The 26171-nt window shown below is 37.7% G+C and overlaps 1 protein-coding gene across 6 annotated transcripts in view; it reads left to right on the top strand.

The window, feature by feature from the left end:
- Nucleotides 1–26171, top strand: part of PDE4D (phosphodiesterase 4D) — a 520925-nt gene that overhangs the window by 320881 nt on the left and 173873 nt on the right. The window contains exon 1 of one of the 6 annotated variants that reach the window (XM_074569483.1): nt 18872–19047. The exons of the other annotated variants lie outside the window; for them this stretch is intronic. Within the exon in view, the coding sequence (XP_074425584.1) occupies nt 18959–19047 (89 nt within the window). The 5' untranslated portion in view covers nt 18872–18958. Of the gene's footprint in view, nt 1–18871; nt 19048–26171 lie in introns of those variants that run through there. 6 annotated transcript variants of the gene reach the window in all.

Raw genomic sequence — 26171 nt, 5'->3', positions numbered from 1 at the left:
TCCTCTGAGTTTGCAGCTGCCTGATTCCAGAGCCATATGTGCTTGGTGTCAAGTAGAAATATTAAGATGATGTGAAGACTTTCAGTTATTTACTTGCACTTCTATGCTTTAGGAAAAAGATTAGTTTTTCTGAGATGCGTAGGTGTGAAGGTTTCATGTTACAAACTAATGGCTACTAAGGCCTAGTAGTACTGGGCCACAAATCGATCTTCAGCTGTTGCTATTTTACTCCTATATTTTCAGAGAATTATACTGGTGTGCCTCTCATGGCATACAGCTACTTTCAGACCTGCTTGCTCATTCTGCCATGGCTTTCTCTGTTCATAGAGAACTACATAAAGTTACTTTCTCCAATATATTTTTTTAGATCTTTTTTCACTCATACGAACTTTGTGTCTCTGCTTCTTGCTTGCATTCTTCTTTGCAATTGGCCTTAGTTTGCTTTGACTGTCTAAAGTAGCCCTAAACGGAAATGAATTTTCTTTTCAGTGCCTTACAGCCAAGATTTTGCTAAATTACTTTCCAGGAAAAAAAAAAAAAAGCCAACAGTGTTGTGGGGTTTTTCTAAAAGCAAGTTGTTATTTTCAAGTGGATTTTCAGTACTATCCTTTTCAACTTCCGAGTCATATGATTACTTGTAATTACAATCCTTTCTAATCAGGCTTCTCCCTTTTACTGGTATCTGTTTTCTCTCTCTTTCATAGGTAAACTACCGCAGGTGATTTTTTGGTGATACAATAATTCAAAGAGAGAGAGTTCTGTGTGCTTTGCTGGTTCACTAAACAACTCAAATTTTGTCTAGGACTTAGAACCTCACATAACAAGTGTCGTCCTCTGTGTTAAAGCAACTGCTCAGATGCATCTTTCATTTGCATCTGCTCAAGTGCTATAGTGATTAAACCCTATAACGATCTCTAAATGGAATATAGGATGATGGTTTAATCCTTTCTTGAAACTTTGTTTTTCAATGAAATACTTAAGTTTTTCTTGTCACTTGAACACGACTCAGATATTTTGTTCTGATATTTGTTAGCAGTGGTTCTTAAAATGTTTCTGATATTAGAGTGGATGATTAATAGATCTTTATGGGCTGGTAAAGCAATTGTATTGGTGTATTTTATGCCTATGTGACATTGCAAAAATAGATAATTCTGTACTATGTTCAGGTAAATCAAGAAAGTTCAGAAACCCAAAGATTTTCTGTTGAATGTCAAGGTGCACATAAAGGTACTTCATAAAAGGCTGTATTCTCCTGAAAAAAAGAGGAAAAGTGAGACATAATATCAACCTTAATACATTTAGATAACTTTTTGCTATGAATATTGATTGATTTGTTCCCTGGAATTATTTGAATTAGTATAAAAGCCAGTCTGTGATTTGAATATGCTTCTTTCATAGCTAATAAGCTGGAGCCCTGGTTCAGTTTGAAGGCTCCTAGGTACTATGGTGACTCACATAATAAACAGTGATAACAACAAATACAGTTGTTGAACTTTGATATAAGTTATTGTCTTGCTGATGAGAGAGTAAATGTGTAGGAGTAGACATGCCTAGTACTGATGACTGCTGAAACATGCTATATGACAGCTCTATGAAATCAAACATCTGTTGAAGAAACTTTACTTATCAAAGGGAAGCTATGTCTGAATTGCTGTAAAGTGCATTTTGAAGGTTGTATGGAAATACCTTTCAGCTTCATAAAATAAAATTATTAGAACTGTGGATTCTGTAACACAAAATAGCATCTCCCAAAGGAAATATTATCAAACACAAGGAAATACCAGGACTGTCACTAAACATGCCATTCTCAAGCTGACAGCTGTAATGGGACCTATTCTGCTGATTTATCACAGCAACCAGAATATGCTGTCTCAATGAGAAAGAGCAAACTTTATGATAATTAGTCTGGGATAGGTCCATTGTAAGTCTCTAGTGCCATATTAGTTTCTCCCATCATGCTGTGGCATTTCAAAACTAGAACAGCCAGAGAGCTGCTAGGCCAGTTACCCTCTCCTCCCTGCCTGCAACAAAACCAAAAACCAGACAAGCCCCCATCCCCAATCCCTCATGTGCAAGGTATGACTGAGAGCCAGATGTACTGAGAATTTGAAAATGGGTGATAAACTGGCCAACAAGATTATTATTTGGAAAATGGGAAATGTAATCCTCCAACCATTGCATAACAAGTTACATAAAAGAAAGGTGCTTATAGGAAGAGAAGTAACAGTATGTGTTGGGTTTTCTAACTGTCTAGGAAGAGATGTGTAGAATACATATTCTGCAATCCGATATTCCACAACCAAGAAAAAAAATGAAAAGTGTTGGTTAAAAATGAAAAAAAATACACTGATATTCATAATTCTGAATTAACTTTTTATCCTTTTTGTGTGTCTCTTCAGTAATTTTCTTTGACAAAAAAATAATGTGTTTTTAAGATCAGAAGCTTGAAGAAGAGACTGAGCTAGCAGAGGAAGTTAAATTCATATAGCTACATACTAGTAATTAAACAGCTGGGTTGAGGTTGAGCTCCTTGGTCATTTAAAAGCCAAGCATCTTTGTTAATAGCCATCCGAGTTTCTTTTGTGAATATTGAAAAGAGGAAGGCATCTCCAGAGTTTTGTCCAAAATTGACCTTTAAGGCAGGTGGAATGAATCACCTTTTCAAGATGCCTGTCTTTGTCCATTAGTATATATCAGCTTGTAAAAATATATTCAACTAAACCCCTAACTTTTAAATGGCTGAAAGTAAGTCAAGCAAATTCTGTTCCTAATGAAACAATAGATTTCTTTCATCTTCCATCCTTTGCAATAGGAACAAGTAAAGCTGTCTAGAACAGCTGCTCAAGTTACCAGAAACAATTAAACCATTGGAAGAGAAGTCAAAATTATTTTTCATATTATGTTAAAAAACGTCCCAAATTATTAAGTGAAGAAAAAAATAACATAAAAGCAGTTAGAGCAGATTAGACCAGGAGTCCCTAAAAAATGGTATCTTGCCACCGGTGGTGGCAAGTAGGGGGTGTCTATGTCCAAGTATAGAACAGGGAACGTGTAATATTATTTGGAAGACCAGGTTCTTGGTTATGTTGCCAATAGCAATGCCAGACAGTGTGTTGAAAAAGCCATATACATAGGAGCAATATGTTTTTTTATGAAATGGAGGTTTGCTGCCTTTTCTCTCGGTGTGTGTAGTGCCTGCTGAAAGAGGAAAGATTGGAGATCCCAGAATTATCCTTGAAGATACAAGTTTCATTTTTAAGAATTAAAAATCTTTCATTATTAATTGCACAAAGTGGCAATTATAGTTAAAGTTTCTGTTTTAAATGCACATGTGATGTGTATGGGTTGTCGCCAATGCATGTGTAAGTTTTTGAAGAATTAAACAACCTTTTATCTGCATTTAACATTGCAGGAAAATTGATTCACTATTTGGTTATTAGTGTGAAGTTCGCTTGACCTTTTTCGTGTAGTCTTTTAAATTCAAAATAATCTAAAAATAGCATAAAATACAGTACGTTTAAAATTAATTAGCAGATTCATAACTTTTAAATATTCAACATTTTGATCCAGAGACAACTTGCTTGATAATTACCCTTTGGGAATTAAAAACTGGGATAAAATTGAGACTGTGTTCATCCCAAAAGAAGCAAAGCACATCCAGGATGCCTCCTTCTTTGGGGGGCAAAAGGGGAGTGACTAACATGGCAAATGTCAGAACTTCAGACCAGAGAGACATGAGGGTTGGGCTAACCTCATTAAGTTCAATAAGGAGAAATGCAGAATGCTGGGTCAGAGTAACCCAGGTGGGGGGTGCCTGAGTAGCACTTCTGCTGAAAAGGCCCTGGAGATTTTGATGGACACCTCATTGAATATGAGCTAATAGTGCACTTTCACCATGAACAAAGCAACCTGCATACTGAGCTACATTCGGACTATGGCCAGCAGATCAATGGAAGTAGTTACGTCCCTCAAACTTGTGAGTTACTGAAATACTTCCTGTAGTGTTGGAGTTCCAGTTAAAGAGATCCAGTGGAGGGCTATCAAGGTGGAGTGAGGAAAGGTTGAGTAGTTGAGCTTGTTTACTCAAGTTAACAGAAGACTAAGGAGCTGTCTAATAGTCTGCTGCTAGTAACAGTCTAATAACAGCTACTGAAGAATAGTTGCAAATAGTGACATAGCAAGCCCTTCTTCATAGTGGACAATGATCTAAAAAGGGGAAATGGTCACAAATTGTGGCTTTGGGGTAGGTAGGTGTCCATTTTTAACAGGTTGTTTTTGGTTTTTTTGTTTGTTTTTTTTTTTCTACTGGAAGAGTAGTGCAGTCCTTTAATATGTTGCCTGAAGACACTGTCAGATCTTCACCATTGGAGGTTTATCAAACTCAACTAGACAAAGTCATGGCTGAACTGCTCTGTGTTGGCGATTTCCCATTTTCCAGCAGGAAGTTGGGTGATGTGACTTTCAGAGACCCTTTCCAACTAATCTGTGATTCTGTGGTTCATTTCTGCAATGCTCGAGTACTTTATAGCAGAAGTTACTTCACAATGGGAACTGATTGATGAGGGACTGGTACTGCTCTTTTTGTAAATGGGTACTGAATATAGCAAAAGTAAGGTCAAAGTTTCACTCTTAATTTTATGTGCTTGGTTGGATGCCTCAAGGACCTGTGATAAAATTCTTCACGTGTTCAGAAAAACCTTTATTTAACTTCATCTGTGTTTATAAACTCGGCTATAAAAGTTACAAAGTTATAAACTTTAGCAAAGCAAGCTCAGATAGCTAGAATATGAGGAAAATAAAATTGCTGTCTATGACTTTCTTTAGTTCTGCATTCAGTTTCCTAAATAATAAGATCATCCTCTCTTTTTCTCTAACTTCCTGTGTTATTTACTACACATCTCCTGATTTGGGCCAAAGGGAGACATACCTCTCTTCTTGTCTTATCTGTCCATACTTCCTCTCTTCTCCGCAGCTCCATCTCAGTGGATGAGGTAGACTCCAGTGGAATAAAAAGTGTATGTGGTCCTTTCATTAAAGATTGTAGCACAATGCACATGTATAAGGAAGACGAAGGTAATTTTCATAGTCAGCCTTTAGCCTGATGTTTCCTAAACTTTTACACAAGAAGGGATACAGTCCCCTTTGGATCTTAGCTGCTTGAAATAAAGCCGGGTAAATATTTTTTTAAGAATTGGAAGCTAGCTGAAAATACTTCATAAACGTTAACTAGCATTCTAATTAGAGAAGTAGTCAGGATTGGATTAATCAAATGGCTAGTGGAAAGCCAGAGATATTTATATTTCCCCCAGTAACTGTTAAGAGGCTTTCAAGGATAAGGAAGGAAGAATTTGTCTAATCCAATTCTCTTTCAGATTTTTGAATACAGGCTTCTTGAGACAATGCCATAACCTGTGAGGTATTGTAGACATGGCATAAAGAATTCTCAGTCTCACACAATAAAGCTGTTCTGCCCTGGAAAATATTTCCCTTCCTGATTTTTCAATTGAAAAACTGGAATGTACTGATATACTTGAACATTCCTCATCTGAAATCCCTGTTTTACTCTAGATTTTGTTTGCCTGCTTAGAAGCTGGAAAGAGGGTATTACCTTTCATAGTGAAATGAGACAACCAGGCCTCTTCAGGGCCTCCCGAAATCGCTTTTAGAAGTGTAATTTGCTGAGACATTTACATTCAGAAGAGAAACAGAAAAGGTACAGCAGGATCTGGCAATCTAGTTCCTTGAGGAAATTGCGAATAATTTTTTACATGTTCGGAGTTCTTTTCACTAGGAAGAGAAATAGGTTAGCCAGTGGCAACTCCTACTGAACTGACTCACTTTTGCTTTTTCCCTCTGATGTTGTTTCATGTATTTTCTTTGTAAATGGTGGAACAAGGCCAGATTTCATGTATCCCATGAGTTTTTGGATGTCCTTCTGTACAGACACCTTCCGTGCAGTTTCATTGTGAGTCAGAAGGACTCTATAGCTGTCCTTTTCTGAGCCTCTGGGGGAGGCAGGAACATATCTCTGCAAATCTGGAAAATTACTTTCCAACACAGTCACCAGAACAGTACAGGCTTCTCACTTTCTTGAGTTTCTCATCTCCTAGGCAGTTTTGCAAAGGATACACTAACTACATAAAAATAAGTGGCTGATACAATTACTTGGTCTGGCTGAATACTTTATGTGGGTATTATGTAGTTGTTCCTATTAAGAGAAAAGTGGTCTCTTACAAAGCAAACTACATAATGCCAAGTCTCTAAAATAAAGCCATGCAAAACATGGTGAATTAAAAGGGCAGAAATGAGACTTCAAATATCAAGTGGTTGTAACGTGCTGTTCCCCACACAGAAGCCAATTACCTGATATTGTTAACACTTCTGAGATACTGTATTAATCTTGACTCTTCAGTATTTATTTAAGTATAATCTTGGAAAACGAAGTAATTCTTTTTTCTTATCCCAGCTGGATGATTTTCATTTAAATGTTTTGCACTGTGGATCTTCATGAACATTTAATTAAATTGTTCAATGTAAACTATTCATCAGTGGAGGCAATTACATTAAAAAAATGGCATGTATTATTGGATCTAAATAAGAAGCTTTTGCAGACAGGGACTGTAATATCATTGTTAAAATAGAAAGCTTAATATCAGTCATAGCTACCACACTACAGCAGGTGAACTACATAAAAAAGTGCAGGTATGCTTTGAATTTGAAATGCCAGGGCACTGTTACTACTCTTCTAATTCCAGCTCTTGAAAACACTTTCAGTAAATTACAAATTTACTTTTAAATAAGATGACCTATTTCTGCCTACAATATTAGAAGCATTATCTACTTCAAAACTCATTGTAGCCCTCAAATCAAGATGAGCATGTTGCTTTTTTGCAGGATGCTGTAAAAGAAACTAGTAAGATTTTGCAGCATTAGTGCTCAGTTGGCAGTGTTTAATTTCCTCTTTAGCTTTGAAGTTAGTTGAAAAGCGTTATTCTTCTTAAACAATGGCTGTACCAATATTGCTGCGCAATAATTTTGAGACCAGCCTTAAGGTGAGATTTTCTGCTTTTTTCAGATATTTAGCTGCATAGATTCCTTATGTTTTTTTAAATCCAGAGGAAGTTCAGCCCTTATGGCTGGGGAGGAAAACTCAACAGAGCTTGTGCTATTAACTTCGTTCAGTGGTATCTCTGCATGCTCTAGTGACAGAGATTGTAGGGGTTTTTTGTGTGTGTGTGGTTGGACTCGATGATCTCAAAGGGCCTTTCCAACCATGAAGATTCTATGATTCTATGATCTTTAGTTGCCAAGTGAGTAGTCACGGTAAACTGTGGTGAGCCAGGCAGCCTTCACCTGTTCTTCCAATGACATTGTCTGTCTGATGTCAGACAGTCAGGATAATCCATGACACCTGCAAAATACTAACAGTAGTGAAACTTTATTAGGTTTGAGATTTTTCACAGAATAAGGCAGTGAATGCACAGTGTAGACAGACATAGCAAATACATCTAAATTTTGGAAAGGCAGCCCTACAGACAGCAAAAGACTGGTATTTTATGGAAGTCACACTTCACTTATGTCCATTACAGCAGATGCATTTCAACTGATTCTTAAAGCAAATCCATCCGAGAAGTTTATGGTTGAAAATACTTAAAATATCTAGGCTTCTAGTGAGGATGAAAGTTAACAAAAGACAAGAAGAGCCCAGATATCTGAGTTCTGCAAAGCCTTTGGTTATAAAGTAGATGAAATTATTCAACAATGTAAGATGACCTATACTGAGTGAAAATCTGATCAGAAAGGATAAAAATGTCTTGAAACTTTCTTCACAGCATAATAGACATGAAATCAATGCACTCTACAGCTGCACTTCCTGATTTCAGCCATGATTGACTGATGACTCAGCTTCATCTGTTACAGTCAACTGTCAATTTACAGAAATATCATTGAAGTAATTTCGAAAATATCTTTATTCATTCAACTAAATATTGTCTGTTCTCCATAATTGTGAAGCTGATAAAAATGATTTAGTGTACTGGCAACTAATGTTGCAAATCAGCATAGTACTCAACATTTTATTCAGATGTAACCTTGCAATACAATATATAATCACAACTTAACTTCTACATAATTTAAGAATATCGAAGAACAAGAGTGCTGACTTAAACCTTGCAGATCGGGCAAAAAGAAATACTGTTATGAAACCAAGTTGAATATCGCTGCTGGGAACTTCCAGATCTCTGTTTTCCTTTTACTTGTGTTTTTAAAAGCACTAATAGTTTTGTTCCAAAATTATATTTTTAGTATGGGTAAAGTTTCTGTACGAAGCTCAGGATTTTCTTTCCTAGTTAATGCAGCTGTAAAAGCCTAGCACATATTTCCAAGGTAATACAGCCAAAGTCACATAAAATATTCTAGGTAAATCTGGGAGAAGAGCTCAGCTTTTTGTATGGATTTCCAAGATTGTGTTTCTTATGAGGGAAAAATAATTTTTGGCTGAAAATGTTGGAAATACAGAACACATCGTCTCTCTCTCTGACCAAAAGACACACATGGTAATGAAGCACTTTCTTCCATGAATTGGAAAGAAGAAAAGGAGAGAAAAAAAAATTAAACTATAAATCATCCTTCTCCCTTCCCCATAAGTTTTTTTCCTGGATTAAAACTGGAGCTCTCTTCAGTCATATCTCCTCTATCTCTGTGCTTCTTTTAACATCTCTTACTCCTTTGTCCCCTAACTCCTACCTGTTTTTACACTTCTTCTGGTAGATTTCCTCCTTTCCTTACTTTCTGAGTGTTCTGCGATATTCTATGTGAAGCTCTTCTTTTATTCTTTCCCATGGCTTTTATTAAAGTTCTGTGTGCTCAAAAGTTCACATAGATGCACCTGGCTCGAGGGCTGGTACGCTGCTTTTCTCTAAGGCCTTGTGTGAGTTCCTCCTCTTCTATGCCATAGTAAAATATCTGTTACAAAATAAATCTTACAGTGTTGAGTCCTGTTAAAGTGTACTGATGATCTCTGTGAAGTTTATAATTGTTTCCTTAAATTCAGCTATTTGTGGCAGTTCATCATTGAACTGTAGCTTCAGCTCCTTGTGAATTGTAAATCACCTGAATGATAGGCAACTTACCGTATATTTCATGTGCATTTTCTTTTGCAAGATACACGGAAGTTGCTCTATTTAGAAAGAGCTGTCTCAACATAGCTCTGCATTTTGCTCACTGCCATTATGCTAGAGTCATTGAACCACTGTATCTTTGAACTTACTACGTTATTTTGTCTTACTGAAAGATCAACTAACCTAACAAACAGTTCCCTTTGTCCCTCTTTTGATCACAGTCTGAACGATTTCTCTTGATCAGAGGAATGACCTAGTTAGGGATGTGTTATTATTCTAGATGTGACTGATCAGTGAGAGAAACGTTTTTTTTTATTATGAACACTAGAGGGCATGAAAGTGTGTTTCTAGAGGGAGAGAAATGCTTTGCAAGTTAAGTTAAAGCATGCCTGAAATTGTATAGCTTTCGTGATCTCAAAACCTATGGGAAGCTGGATTGGTTTACAGCATCACAGAATCACTCAGGCTGGAAGGCACCTCTGGAAATCCTCTTGTTTGACCCCACTGCTCAAGCGGGGTCACCCGGAGTAGATGGTCCAAGACCATGTTGCTTGATAACTTTATGACTTTATTTGTAGTTTTGATGTGCGCTGAGCATGAAATGGCCAAAACTATTATGATATAGTATTGTGTCATTTTTAATTTCAGTCAATAAATCTTCAGTAAATCATTATAGTGAATTTTAATCAGTCACCTGCAACAACAAATGGTCTAATATTACTTTTGTATCCGTTCAACTTCTAGGGTAACTTGCAATGCCAAGCATTGCCTCTTCATTTCATCCTCTTCCATAAACTAATTCTCATTACTTATGTTAGGAGCTTTATGATTGTACTTTCTGCATAAAATATAAATAAAACTGTTCTCATCTTATATTGCAATTCTTGTGTTACGATTGTACAATTGAAGTAAGTCACCAACGCTAAAGGAATTAATTATAAATGTAATTCTTTTACTTTTCAAAGACTTAAGGAGAAAATTAATGGGTATAAATATACCAAAAGATTAATGAAAACTTAATGTAATACTTTTTCCGACCTGCAGTATAATTCCTTGTTTAAAGATGCAGTTTATATTATTACAGGTTTTGATTACATTAGAGTTATGTCTTAAGCAAGATTGCAGTCCTAGTTCAGGTACGGATTTCCTTTTCAGTTTAGGTTAAATCAGCTAAGTTCTCCTACTTCAGCTTCCATTTTTGTTAAATGAGCAAATACTTTTTACCTTCAGATTAATAATTTGCTTTTTGTTAAGCTGGTGAAAAACCAAAACCAAAATAGATATTTAAATATCTATTTAAATATTTAACAAGTAGTTTCACAAATGAGGTTCTCTTTGAATACAAAATATATAGTATGTTGGTTCAGCCAACCTTGTCCAATCAGAAAAACCTTAGTGCTTCCTGGGAAGCTTGCATTTTAAATCAATGTTTATGTACTTCAGACAAAAGAGTTCATCTCTGTTCTTTTCTGACAGACAAGTCTTCTGGATTATTCCACTGTTTTTGTCTGACATGTTGACTACCATTCCACTCTGCTCATTTTCACAGGGTATATTTTTCATGGTGGCTGAAACAAAACCAGTTTGCCAATTCTCTAGAAAATGGGTCCTGGACAGTGCCAGTGCCTTTCCTCTAATTGTTCCTTTCTTTTGAGTAAGACTTTGATACATAACACATATGTCCTTGTCTAAGAACTCACCTATAAATATTGTCTATCACCTGTGATAGACAGATTAACTTGCCAATCTGAGCATCAGGAGAACAGATACGTGCTTTTTTAACTGTCACACGGACAAGCAAGGCTGAATTGCAAAGACTTCACGAGTCAGATTTCCCAAGTCTCGCTGGCAATGTTAATTTTATCTTCTTGTGCTCAGGCACTAAAGTAGAATCTTTATTTCCATCTTTACAAAAGATCACTTAATACTGTACATGATACAAATAGGATTTCTTATATGCGTTACCAGTAAATTCTGTAAATTAAAATGTAGACTACAAACTTAGCTTCTTTCTTTTACATCTCAGTACTGTCCAAAGCCGTCCCATTTTTGCCCTTGTCCTAAGGCAGGACTTCTCAAATTAGCTCTGATCTAAGTGGCTCCAATGCCACTTCTGTTGCAGTCACCTAGAAGTAGAATGGGTTCCTGCCAAATAATTCTTGAAATCCCACTAAAAACATAGGATTGGAAGTGTTCAGGGCAAGGAATGACTCTAATTCATGATTCTCTGACAGGTCTTTGAGGAATCAGGGGATTGTTTAATGTCCCTAGGAACAACTGAAAGCTTTCCAAGGTAGTTTGCTGAATATACATTTTGCTTATTTGTAAAATCCCCTTTCAATGAGCCAGCTCCAAACATGAGTCAAAGGTGCCTAGTAATCGTTTACACAAGCTCTTCAATTTCATTTGTACTAAAATTAGGTTCCTCAGTAATTCTTGAGGCACCGCTTGTCCTTGACGTATATCAGCATCCTTTGAAAGAACAGATAAATAGAAGAGCTTTGATTTAAGCAACGATTTAAAACATAATCACCACAACATATATTGGGATAATATCTCCTTGTTTTGTAAAGGTTTTTTTTGTTTTGTTGGGTTGGTTTGGTTTTGGTTGTTTTGGTAAATACAGATCATACAACATATTGGAAAATTATCAGGAATAAGAGCATTTTGATACCACATGCTATTTAATCTGGCTACCTTTTTAAAAACAGTACTTTCAGTTGTGGCTTTTACAGAATTTTGTAATTTATAACTCTTTAAGCTGCAGATCAGCGTGCAGAGCTTGTGTAGTGGCCACAGATGAACATATAATTCTGTACCAAGGATAACATTGCACAGGCTGCAGGAATTGCCAAGGAATTCAGAGAAAAAACTTGGTCGGTAAAAACTCTTTTTGCAAACTCTATAGAAAACTTGACTAGACACATTTCAATAGCCTTAAAATTCCTGCTTAGTCTAGTACCTTCCTTTCCTTCATGATTAAACCAACTTATTTCTGAGCTCAGGTCTCCCCCGGCGGTCACTCTGATATTCCCTACTTGATGCTATCTGTCACCTATAATAGGTAGTGTCTGTATGCATATTTAATGAAAGAGCTATCTGTTTAGGTCAGTATATTTTTGGGATCTCTCTTCTTGCTGTCTGGTATTAGTACTTTAATCTCCAGGAAAGAATTTCACACTTTTTTTTTATCTTACATCCATTTAGTTCTCCATATGATTTACTTCCAGCACAGGCACATTTGGTTTACTTTCTGAGCAAGAGGTAGCTGCTTTATTGCATGGCTTTATTAGCAGTGGTCAGAGCACCAAACTTTCTCTCACTTTAGATTAGTCACCACTATTTAGCAATGATTTCCACACAACAGATATGTGAGAGGCCACAAATAGTTCATGACTGATGAGACAAAACCCTTCACACGTGCATTTTGAATCAGGTTATATTATAATCTGTAAAACTAGCGCTAGCAAAAAATTACCATAAAGTTACTGCAAGAGCAAAAGTCTGATATTTTGTGATGTTTTCAGATTTTTTTTTTATTTACAGAATCATTTTGACAGAAGGGCTGCAGGCTATGTTGACTCTTTATTAACCACCAAAAAATTCTTACAGGAGAGCATTCTTGTGAATGCTCCAATTTCAGGAATAGTACCAGTACTACAAACTACTTCAGAAACTGTTGTTCAAGGGAAAAGGTCTTCCAGAAATATTCCCATTTAGCCACCTATAAGGCAGCCAGATTTTTTTACAGAAACAACAGCTTCAGAATTAACCATTAAAGCCAGCAAGGGAGATAAGTAATAATAATCAGAAAAAATTTGAAGTGGAAAGAAATAATAGTCATGGGTAGAATCTTATTTAAGCTTCACAAAATATAGTCAGAACATGCATTTTTCTTGATACTTAGTCCCCAGTGAAATAATTTGTGATTTTATTTTTTTTCATTGAACACATTAATAAGGCCAAGCTGGTATCACAAATACTATCTTCAGACTTTCTGACCTTTTAAAATAGGTCAGAGTGATGGAAAAAATGAAAGACTGAAGAAAATTTACTTGCCTTTTGAGGGGTGATTCTTTTTCCAAGTGGAAAAGGAATATTTCAAATTCAGGACATTTATTCTAGGAGAAAGTACCTGTGTCATAAAGTATAGCATTCTGAACAGAAATAATATAAAACATGCAAGTTAGAAGAAATTTTACAAAAATAAACTTCAAGTTATCTAACAGCTAAATGAAATCTGGAAAATCATTTTATTTAATTCTAGGTTTTATGTATTCTTAGCCTTCCAGCATAAACTTTTATTGAGGTAGCTCTGTATGAAACTCTAGACACTATCATGCTACTGGGGAAAATTAAAATGTAAGTTTATTCTGTATCTAAATGGTTTACTCCTAATTCTTGCTTTGGCAGTTGTCTTTCATTCCTGTCTCGGTAATTGGAAAAGAGGGGAAAAAAAGCTGGAAAAATATTTTGTCTGTAATAAAATGTGGATAAATACTATTAAACTGTTTAGAATTCAGATTGTGCAAGCCTTCTTTTTGAAATAATGAGTAAATATTTGATTTTAGCTAGATAATATTGAGTGGCATTTGTTTGGAGATGTCCAACTAAGTCATCAGGCAATGTTTGAAAACAGAAGTAATAACCCTGTGAGAAGCATAAAATACTGTATACTAATGTAAACCATTCTGTCCACTGTCATGACCCCAGCTTGAACTCTTTCAGAGCTTCCAGTTGTTGATAAATAAGCATTTTTTAAACAAAAAAGTTCATATATTACTGTTGTTGCAAAAGTAACTGTAACATCCTCTGCCTCAAAGTCCAACACTGCATACAATAGACCAACACGCCGGGCAGAGGCTTTGGGAAGGCTGACAGGGGATAGAGCATGATTGCACTATGCAGGAGCCACGAAGGGAGCATGCAGGAAAGCCCCTTTGCTTTCCACAACTGACAAAGTGATGACCTCAATTGTTTTTTGTTTCCTACATCTACCGCTACTTCATCTATCCAAATGGGAAGCGGTGGTCCTGTCCACTGTGTTGCTCCAGAGGCAGTTGGTTGAGTTGCAGCCCCTGGCCCCCCCAGGCACAATGCGCTGCCAGTGTAAGATCCCTCTGGCCACCCACTCAGGGCGTCACATCCCAGATGCCACTGATGAAGCTGACCTAGGAGTTTGCACCAACCTCTCTACAATGTCCTTTCAAGTAGTTGTAGAGACTGATGAGGTCTCCCCTCAGCCTCCTCTTCCTCAAACTAAACAGTCCCAACTCCTTCAGTCGCTCCTCATAAGATTTATTCTCCAGGCCCTTCACCAGCTTCGTTGCCCTCCTCTGCACTCGCTCCAGCACCTCGATATCTCTCTCATATTGAGGTGCCCAGAACTGGACACAATACTCAAGGTGTGGCCTCACCAGTGCTGAGTAGAGGGGGACAATCACCTCCCTCCTTCTGCTGGTTGCACTATTTCTAATACGAGCCAGGATGGCATTGGCTTTCTTGGCCACCTGGGCACACTGCTGGCTCATGTTCAGCCGCTTGTCAATTAGAACCCCCAGGTCCTTTTCTGCCAGGCAGCTCTCCAGCCACACTTCCCCAAGCCTGTAGCGATGCATGGGGTTGTTGTGGCCCAAGTGCAGGACCCGGCGCTTGGCCTTGTTGAAGCACATTCCATTAGCATTGGCCCATCGATCCAATCTGTCCAAGTCTCTCTGTAGACCCTCCCTATCCTCATGTAGATCAACACTCCCGCTTAACTTGGTGTCATCTGCAAACTTACTGATGATACACTCTATGTCCTTATCAAGGTCATCAATAAAGATGTTAAACAGAAATGGTCCCAACACTGAGCCCTGAGGGACACCACTTGTGACCGGCCGCCAGCTGGATTTAACTCCATTGACCACCACTCTTTGGGACCATCCAGCCAGTGCTTGATCCAGCAGATCGTAAGCTCATCCAGGCCATGAGCCGCCAGTTTTTCCATGAGCATTCTATGGGGGACAGTATCAAATGCTTTTTGAAAGTCTAGGTAGACAACGTCCACAGCCTTTCCCTCATCCAATAATTGGGTCATCTTGTCATGGAAAGAAATCAGGTTCGTCAGGCATGACCTGCCTTTCATAAACCCATGCTGACTAGGCCTGATCCCCTGCTTGTCCATTATATGACTTGTAATGGCACTCAAGATGATCTGCTCCATGACCTTCCCTGCTGCCGAGGTCAGACTGACAGGTCTATAGTTTCCCGGATCCTCCTTTCGGCCTTTTTTGTAGATGGGTGCTACATTTGCTACCCTCCAGTCCATTGGGACCTCCCCAGTTAGCCATGACTGCAGGTAGATCATGGGAAGTGGCTTGGCGAGCACGTCTGCCAACTCTTTCAGCACTCTTGGATGTAACCCATCCGGTCCCATAGACTTGTGTGCATCCAAGCGGTGTAGCAGGTCACTGATCACTTCCTCTTTCATTGTGATGACCTTGTTCAGCTTCCCCTCCCTGTCTCCTAGCTCATGAGGCTGGGTGCCCAGGGAACAGCTAGTTCCACTGCTAAAGGCTGAGGCAAAGTAGGCATTGAGCACCTCAGCCTTTTCCTCATCCTTTGTGACTATGTTTCCCTCTGCATCCAATAAGGGAGGGAGATTTTCCCGATCACGCAACCTGATCTGTAGTGGGTTCCCATCATATGACCCAACGTGTGGAGCTGGGTTAGAGGAAAGTGGAGATCTCTGAGAAACACCATCGCCACCACTGGCGAGCCTCCTGGCTGCCATTCCCTTAAAGCTGTAATTGTTTGAGCTATGGATACATTGAGAGGAATTTAGGGATAAAACTTGGGCCTTTGAGTTCTAAAACACATCAGGAAACAACTGGGAAAGTGAACTGAGTCGGTAAAGATAGTTATGCTTATCACCAGACCTGCTTACCGCCAAGAGCTTTTACACTTACATGACTTCAACTGACCAAAAACTAGTCTAATTTCACGTGGGTTTGTGTTTTCATTATTAAGTTTCACATTTTTAATTATGGAAAATATTATTTTGCTATTAATTTATATTAACCTTTTCTAAAAAAAATATCAGTAGTTTACGTGTCTGGAAGAACAGTAAAATAAAATTTTCCTTAATAATTCACTCTTTGTAGATCCTGTAAACCTGAAACCATCAATAAGGACATACTACAGTGGTGCCACTGACCAGCTAGGAGTTTGAGGCTGATACCCCAATATCTGTCAAAAATGTAGAGTAAAAGTTACAATCACAGAACTGCATAGAACGTCAACGAGATGGGAGATGGCACCATAAATGTTTATTATAGTATGTGTTTCTATAAGACGTCTGGATTATCACTGAGTGCAATGACTGATTTTATCTCTTTTATATAAAACTAGATACTTATTTACTCACTATTGAGCTCACTACTGAGCTATTTTTTTCCACAAAACACTGCCTACAAATAACAACTTAATGTCAAATCATTTTGTTCTTTGAGTGCTTTTAGAAATGTTGTTTTCTTTTTCTCTGAAATAAAACAAAAAGGGCAAGAAGAGCCTAGTGACTTCTCTGTAAAAGTCAAGGTGTATTACAGAGCTGTTTGCTCCTACATTGCCTAGAATTTCCATAAACACTGTGATTTGTTTTGATACAGTGATCTACTCCATGCCACTGTATAATGACAATAAGTGTTTTTGATATTAAGGTATAAATTTAGTCTTCCGTAATCTTGTAAGAAGCTTATTTCTATGACCTTATTGCGGTTGGCTGCATTAGCAGGTTTAGTGCAGTAGTGAAAGAAGGGCACTAAGAACGAGGAAAGAGAGCTCATAATAAGCATGTTTGATTCAGTTTTCCTTATAAAAAAAGAAAAAACAAATGTTGCTGCTGTGTTTATGTGTTGTACAAAATCCTTTTTCGAAACAGAACGTGAAAGGGAAATATACTTGGCAATATTAAGTTATTTAGGATGTAATTATAAAAATGCAGTGTACCCTGGTTTTAATGCCAGAAGATAAATATTTATTTTGGCAGTGCTCACATCCAGTATTATCATTCAGGTATGTTTGAAGTGATCTGTTAATCACTCAAATTTTAATGATATCATGATTGTGAAGAAGACTATAGCTTATGATACCCAGAGTGCACCTTACTAACTGTTGTTGGAATGATCATAATCTATTCCTGTGGAAATTAGATGCTTTATTATTATAATTTAATTCTATAGTATATTCTTTAAACTGTTCAAAAATAACATGACTTTTGGCCTGGAAACAGTGATTTCACCTATGGATCCCATATATTCAAAACTTACTTCATGGTGTGAAGAGATCTATTGCAGTTGTTCCTGTAGTGCATTTGTCACCGTAACAGAAGAAAAATAGTTCCTCCAAAGAGCAACACATACCCAGCTGTAGTATATTTATCATTTTTCTGAAGAGTATAGTTCCTCATAGTACCCTTTACCATGAAAATAATACATTTCAACAGATAATTGATTGATAGAGTTAATGTATCCCTGGGAATTTATTTTTCTAACTCTCTGACCTTTTCCAGTAGAGCCCTGAGTAATCCGAAATTTTCATTTTTAGCCTTGCTCTGAGTGAATACTCAATTTCTGATCCATCACCTTTCTTATGAATAAAATCACCTGGGTTAGATTTCTTTCAAAGATCACTCGAATTAGAGAATCCTCTGCTTAACAGTGCTGGGAGATAATAGCCACATTCAGAGTGGGTAGAGGAAGTACTGGTGGCCTTGCTGGCATGACCTGAGTTTCTGTCAAAATTGAATTGTAGGCTGTTGTTTACCTTCAATACTACGAGCATTAGGCTGAAACAATTGCATGGCATAGTTGGGGCTTAACTTAAAAATAAAAATTAAAAAAAAAACAAACCAAAAAAATAAAAAAAACCCACCAAACCCAAACCAGCAAAACAAACAACAAAAAGACACTGAACCAGAATGACCCCAGCTAGAAGGGACCTGAGTTCAGTTCTCAAAGTCACTGGCGGTAATTCAGTACAGGGAGTGATGTCTTTGAGAAAAGCTGCCAAGAGGCCTGAAAATTATCTACCAGTCTGAGACGTACTTTCTTAGAGTGGCTGATCTCTCGTAGATGATTAAGCCCTTTCAGAAAAGCTACTTAATGTTGTAAATTGATTCTCTTTAGACACTGTGAGGAAAGAAGACACATTTGAAGAGAGTTAAGAATTAAACAAAGGGGCAATTGCGGGGGGTTGCAGGCATGTTTTCAACAGCAGTTTTACTCCCTGGTTACTAGCTCCTCACTGTGTCATGGGGGGACATGTTGGGGGATATGGTGGATTTTGATTTGGGGCTCTTTTCAGGGATTTAGGGTTTTTTTCTGCATGTTACTTATCTGTCTGGTGCCAGATAAAACAGACTATTCCAATATAATCCATATTAAATACACTTTCAACAGACTGTTCAGAGTTTGAAGGCCTTTGTCTGGGCAGCAGTGAATAATCAGAGCATTGGCTATTTCTGTTCTGCCTTCATTCTATGGTTCTGTGCTCTTTAGTGGTTGCTATAACTATCCAAGGGTTTACCATAAGCGTTCTCACTTGAGTAATGCGATAACAGCCCTGAATATAGGAAACGTTCATGCAAAGGGCAAGTCTCATGCAGCGGGAAATCCCAGTTATCCCTTCTAGCCTGTGCTCTCAACCAGCCACATCTCTGCCAAAGCATACCGTAGGAAAAGGACGTTCCCTTACACAGTTACAAGTGCTTCATAATTAGTGTGGGGCACCTCCAGCCCAACTGTCCTGCTTCCCCGCAGGGATATATTTTTTAGAAGATTTTGGAATTAACTTTACCAATGGCCTTTCTGTGGGATCCGTTTGGAGCCTATATCCCTCGTCCATCTCCAAGAAATAAGATGAGATTTCGCTTTTTGAAGTCCTACAGGTATATCTTCTAATGTCTTATGGTGTAATTGACGGTGATAATAGTTGCAACTGTGGCTTTTTTTTATTATTTTATAAGATTACAGATTACAAAAATTTGGAAATGTCTTTATTAATTGTGACTCTTGAGCTCAGGCTTTTCTTAACATGTGTATCAGGAAAATAGTTAAGTGTTTCTGTGTGATTGGAAAATATAATGAATAAGTGACCATGGAAGTTTATGAAAGTGTACTATTCAAGCAAATAATAATTTGAACTCCCAACTCAGGGAAAAAGTAGATGAATATTTATGTCAGTGTTCTTGTAAAAATATCAATTCTAAATATTACCAGTACTTATTATAAGTAAACATATTTAGTTATAAATATGACACCCTGATACAGCATATGAAATCTTAATTCATATTTATAGTTGAGGGGCTTTTGCATAACCGGAAAGGCATATTTGTTAATTATTTTTGTATTCCATATTTTATAAGTATAACCAATGAGGAAAACACACCGATTCTATTTTTACCTTACCTTTATTTAAAAATAACAAAGCAAAGTATGCTTTCCGTTATTTATCATGCTGCTTTTTGCTATTGAACCAATACTTGTTTTCCAACTTCCTTACTTTTATCTATAATAGATGCAATATAAATTTTCAAACATAAAATTCTTAAGAAAAGATCCTCCTCTTTGCATATAATGCATTGAAGAACTTACTACATATCACCTTAATACTAAAGTTTTAATATTAATTGATGTAACCGTCACATTTATTTGCACATGTGTACAATATCAAATGCACAAGAAGCTAAATGCTTTTATGCAGGATTATCGATTGCAAACATTTTCTATGTGAATATTGTAAAAAAAAACTGGCTAGCGTCTGTCAGTGTTTTCTTTTGCAGAAGTTAGGTTGTTCATACAGAGGGAGCTGTTTTTATGGCAAAAAATAATAATAATAAAGGCATTTGAATAAGAATGATATTTATAATAGTTTCTGAAAGTTCAAAAATAGATCATGCAATTCATTTGAGATTCTCTTAAGGCAGTCTTCTTATCATGGATTTTTTTTGCTTAAAGAAAGCTAGTCATGTTTCTTTTACAAACTTTTATCAACGTTTCAGAAGGAAAAAGTAAAATACTACATGTAGCATGTTAATACAGGATCTGATTATTTTGATGGTTAACATGTAAATATAGCACAACGTCTAATTTTTCAACCTAACAGAGTGAAAATAGTCTTAAAAGTTGTTAATAAAAATAAAAAGCAAGGAGGTCCAGGTCCAGAGGTCCAGAGCTGTGAATGAATTTTGTCTTGCCATAGAGAAAGTGATACATGTTTGTTTTTCAAGAGCATTAAAGAATTAGTCTGAGGTTAAAGATAATTTAATTAAAACTGAGTCATAGTTGTATTCTTGATTGTGAGCCATTTTTGTTGTTACTACTTAATTTAACTATAAATTCTGACTCAGAAGGGGATTAAAAATCCTTCATATACATATTGCCATGTCACTGCCATGGCTCCATTCACACTGTAGGTTATATTTAGAAATCTACTACAAAATTTTACAGTACCCAATCCCTATGTAATTTAATAACCTTGTTTATGTCAACTGACAGTTCTGCTCACGTCACTCAACTATCTGATACCAGGGGGCTTTGGTTGCTAAAACTGAATACCTGATAGTAGTGTCCAGGCTTTCCATGATGAACATTGTTTTGCAAACCCTGTTGTTCTACTTCATAATCTTAATTTAAATTGTGAAGTTGGCTGTGATTTAAAATTTTTTTTTGTTACATTTTGGGCAAAAACATTGCATTTCTTCTGTGGGATACTCAGAATCTATTAATTAAATGGGCCACTATGTTTTAATTTGCATATTTCATTTTTGGGAGATTCCGCGATTACATTGATGCTCCCTTGTAGCCAAATAGTGATTTGAGTTTCTTTGCTAATCAGCAAGTGCTGGGCTTTGCATCTTTCAGAAGGTCATGAAAGAGCCAGGCTAATGCAAGTTTTCCCAGAGCAGGAAAAAAATATGCCTTGAGACAATACAATTTCTCTAGGAAGAGCTGGAATGCAGTGCAGTCTCTTAGAGCTCCTCCTCCTCTGCCCTTCCCATCAAATAAATCACACCTGAAAGCCTCAGCAAATTGTACTGACCAAAAATAGGATAGCAGACCAAAAAAACTGGTAGGGATTCATTTATGATTCACTATACACCAGAAGGGTGAGTATTCACAGCGTTAGATATAGAGCCAAGGCTAGGATTGGGTACTTCACAGATAAGGAAACTCAGGAGACCACCAAACCGTTTCACAATTTCAGTATATTTTTGCAGGCTGGAGAAGGAGGAGAGTTGTTTAGTTTTGTAGGGAGGTGTCCGTCCTCTCTCTGGCAGATGAACATTCTTCTAGTCCAATACAAACAAAATATTTCTAAATTTTTATTATGTTTCCAGAAGTCACAGACGAGCTCATCTCCTTTTTCTTCCTTCCCTTCCCTTCCCTTCCCTTCCCTTCCCTTCCCTTCCCTTCCCTTCCCTTCCCTTCCCTTCCCTTCCCTTCCCTTCCCTTCCCTTCCCTTCCCTTCCCTTCCCTTCCCTTCCCTTCCCTTCCCTTCCCTTCCCTTCCCTTCCCTTCCCTTCCCTTCCCTTCCCTTCCCTTCCCTTCCCTTCCCTTCCCTTCCCTTCCCTTCCCTTCCCTTCCCTTCCCTTCCCTTCCCTTCCCTTCCCTTCCCTTCCCTTCCCTTCCCTTCCCTTCCCTTCCCTTCCCTTCCCTTCCCTTCCCTTCCCTTCCCTTCCCTTCCCTTCCCTTCCCTTCCCTTCCCTTCCCTTCCCTTCCCTTCCCTTCCCTTCCCTTCCCTTCCCTTCCCTTCCCTTCCCTTCCCTTCCCTTCCCTTCCCTTCCCTTCCCTTCCCTTCCCTTCCCTTCCCTTTTCTTTCTTTTTCCCCTTCTTTTTAAAGCCTTGAGTCTCTCTAAACTGAAGCTCACCTCACTTCCTGAAATGCAGACAGGAATCACATTTCCTGCTGCATTTAGCTTTGCTCACAAAATACCTCTAGATGTGACTGTAAAAACTGAGTCCTAATAGTAGCACAGTTATGCTTCAGAGCCTCACAAGACTTCTGAAGAACGGATGGAGACAGAAGCCTTCTTCGTGACCTCTAAATCCTGTCACAGATGGATGAAGAAGAACTAAAGCACCTATCAAAATTTCCTGCGCATGACTGAGATGTATGAATAAGAACATGTTATATGACACTCAATCGTGCTAGACGCTAAACACTCACACCTCTCACTGACTTAATGACAGGTCCTAAGGACCACTTAGAAGATTCTCCAGAGGCAGCAGTATCTGCCCTGATTGTCTGGCTGGTCATTAAGTCTTTTTTCACAACAAATGATTTGTGAATAACTCAGACTAAAAATCTGCTGAGTGAAACCTGTGTGTGGAGACAATTTTGTAGAGATTGTAAGCTCCAAAGTAAAATGGGTGTTATGGAGAAATTATATTGGTAATAGTATGTATTAAATTGAATAATCAAAGAATTAGTAAGTTTGTTAAATTATTGCAGTGTCAGAACTACATCTTCGTTTGCTTAGCTATGAGGAAACACTTCCTGAGACAGTGATCATGAAACTTGTATCTTTGTACGGAAAAGAAAGAAAGGTTCTTTGTTGGTTTATGTGAGCTTCTTTTGTTCCTTCCTCTGCTTTCTTTCTGTTTTTCTTCTTTGGCTGCCATCTGGCACATTTCCCTGGACTAGAGGAATGGTCATGTGGCTGAAGCTACTGCCAACACCACTTCTGCAGCCAGCGGCTCGTGGCACTTGTACGTAAGAAGGCAGATTCCCTCCTGCCAGATAATTGTACTCCAAGCCACTAAACTCTCGGGAGCCGGGCTGGAAAGTGGAATCTCTCCCTCAAACAGCAATTTTCAGGAATCCCTTCTCTAAGGGGATTTCTTAATGATGTCAAAGCTTTCTTCGTGAGCAGAGTGTAGTATTCTTATTTTTTGTTATTATAAGCTTTGTAAAGAAAGAGGAACAGAGACCAGATTAAAGTTTATTATTTTATTTATTAGGGATTAGGGTCCCAGCCCACTGGAATTACTTTGGTTCTTTTTGACCTTCTTTTGTCATTCAGCATTGTCTGGGAAATAAAATATTTGAATGCATAAGTGTGGACTTTTCTAGTGAATGTGATGAGTCACACAGTTGATTTCATATTCAGCTCAGAAATTCTGTAATGCAGAGCATGCCATGTCACTGTTAAAATGGTGTTTTGAGTCTCACTCAGAGTTATTTCAGACCAATCTGCATGCCAAAATATCATCACATCCAATTCAGGCATTTGGTTATGTTAATTTGAAATCTTGGGGAAAGTGGCAAAATAGCAAGGCATGTTCCTAGTCAGGTTAGGTAGCAGTAGGAAAGCAGGTGCAAGTGAATTGTACTTGACTCTTGGTGTTGCTGCAGACTAACGTCCTTCACAAAACTGGCCAGAGAGTCCCTGATCATGACTAAATATAAAGAGTCTCTACACCATTTCCTAAAACGTCAGAAAGTCAAGTCCCAGTCATAGGTCCCCAACAGCAGGAAAAAACAAACAAACAGAAGACAAGTAACACATTCAAAAGTTTCAGCTGTTGCTTAAATTTCTCAGACGGAGCTGATGCTCAGACAGATGGGTTGAGTGGGTCTGTCACAGTGGGGCAGGTTGAGTCTGTCAATGCTTCTTATTGCTGCTTCGGACTAGCGTACCTGAGTGCTTACTCTGTGGGATCTGTTGTTCCTGCTACTGCCTTGGAAGTGATTTAGGTAGTGTAAAATAAACACAAAACTGAAGTACACATATAGGTATTTTATCAACAACTTTTTTCCAATTTTTGCTTAAGTAAGTTCTAACAGCCTAAGCCAGAACCTGTATGAATAACCATCAGGAAATTTTCTTTTATACACAGCGAAGTAGGTTACGATGACTAGTGTTCCTACGATTTATGATAAATAAATGTCTGGGCTTTGCTGTTTGTGGCTGAAACAATCCCCACACAAAGCTGGCCTTCCAGATTAGGCTGGGAGCAAACATTAGCATCCCTTGGGATGCAGGAAAAGATTACACTAACCATAAACACCAGGAAATACTCAGTTTGATTCACAAATTTTAGATGTCCGTGAATATTTACGTTAATGTCAGAACTATCTGACTTGCAATTCCCTGATGTATAATGAATTCTAGGAGCACTATAAATAGAACTATCATTCAATCTGATACCGAATACATCAGAACAAGCTGACGCTAGTTCAGCATGTACCATGTCAAAATGTTGTAATTAATTTCTAGATACCGCATTAAACAAGAAGAAAAGTGGTACAGGGGTAACCTACTGATGTTTCTTGTATGCCACTGTAGAATATGTTTTATGTCCGTTGTGTCTCTGAATAGCTTTTTTTTTTATTATTGCAAAGGAAATTGAAAAACTGGAATTTCTTACTGGAACTAGTAAATACCATTTATTTCTGAGCCCCAGAAATCACTAATATCTACAGGTCTTTTCATGCTTCAGTTGTCTCTATGAAATTCATATGTGACTGTTAATATGTGAGTGTTAACTGAAAACTTCTGCAACATACTAAAAGGTAATTTAAGGCTCTAATGTGTCTTCCTTCATGAGGCAAAAAAGAAAAAAGAAGAGAGACTCCTGCCCACCTAGAAGGGTCCAGCACATACACCATTCTGGTGTCCTTAGCTATAGGGGCAGTGTTATATTTCATCTCAGGGGTAGTCCATGCCAGCCGATCCAGCTCCTGGTCTGTGACAGCAGCCAGCAGCAAATGTTTTAGAGAGAACAGTAAGAAACTTGGTGGTAACAGTATAATCTTCCTTGAGAAGGAATCTCCTCAACATCTTCAGTAATTCCCTATGTATGGGTACTCCAGATCTCTACACTCTGTGTGTATTGCTTACAAGTCTGGATATTTTATTTATTCACACCAAATTTTGATAATTTTTAAATAAAAGAGTTGCTGAATTTTTGGCTTCAGCAGTATCTTTTGACTCTCACTCCCACAAGTGAACTCTTTGCGATGTGCTGGAGTTTCTTCATTCTGTTGTCTTTTGCCTTGGAACGTTTTAAGTAGTATTGCGACCTTATGTTGCTAAAGGGTTAGTTGTTGTTTATATATTTGTTTACCAGTCTTGCTCATGAACTTTCTAACTTATCTATATTTTCAGTGCCTCTTATAACATGGAAAAATTTCACGTCCATATCATTCATGTTGCAGATCTCTTAACCCCTCCTCCTGTTGCAAGTGACTAGAAGTAAACCCAGAGCTTCTGATGAGGACACAGGGTCTAGGTGAATTATAGTATGCCTGTTCTCATGAAAATATAATTTTTATAACGTTTCCATTATAACATTTCCATTATTAACCTCTATCTCATTTCTGATCTAGTTTAACAGATTTGCTGATTAACTAATTTTGAATCATGAGCAATAACCTCCCATTCTGTTAAATACCTGGTAGTGTCTGTACAGGCCAGACTAGATATTCTGCGTTTTTAACCCTGTTGGAATAGTCTCACTTCCATTACTGTGTACTTTTTCTCTTGTTCCATGTCTGACCGTTCTGTTTCCTCTGAGAGAAGTTTACAAGGACACAGTATTAAGTGAAGGCAACAGGGATCATTGCAGGAGGTAGAATTTCAATCTCACTGGAAATTTTGCATTTCTAAAAGAAAAAAAAGTCCCTCATGATGAATAGCCAGTTTTCCACAATTTTCTACAGGAAGAAAATTTCTTTTTTTTAAGATAATGAAATATAAAATATAAAATGTAAAATATAAAAATATAAAGCAGTCTAGTCACTTTGGTTCAATTTAAAGTTCTCTCTTCTTCAGGATTCCTGACTTGTTAGGAGGTTAGAAAGTTCTTCAGGCAAGCTGCCAAAATCCAGGCAACTGTAGAAATTGGGGGTCTCAGCAGTAGGAGGAGACAGATGCTTCCCATCAACATACCCATACCGCTGGTCATTCTATACATGTGTATTATATGTACAGTATGCACATATCCTACATTAAAGTGATCAAAAACTAGCAGAAGTTTGCCAGGAAGAAGCTGAACACACAGTACT

Source organism: Larus michahellis, chromosome Z (assembly GCF_964199755.1).
Source record: "Larus michahellis chromosome Z, bLarMic1.1, whole genome shotgun sequence".
In the NCBI taxonomy this organism is placed as follows: domain Eukaryota; kingdom Metazoa; phylum Chordata; class Aves; order Charadriiformes; family Laridae; genus Larus; species Larus michahellis.
The sequence above is the reverse complement of the archived record's forward strand: the minus strand, read 5'-3'. Positions and strand labels throughout refer to the sequence as shown.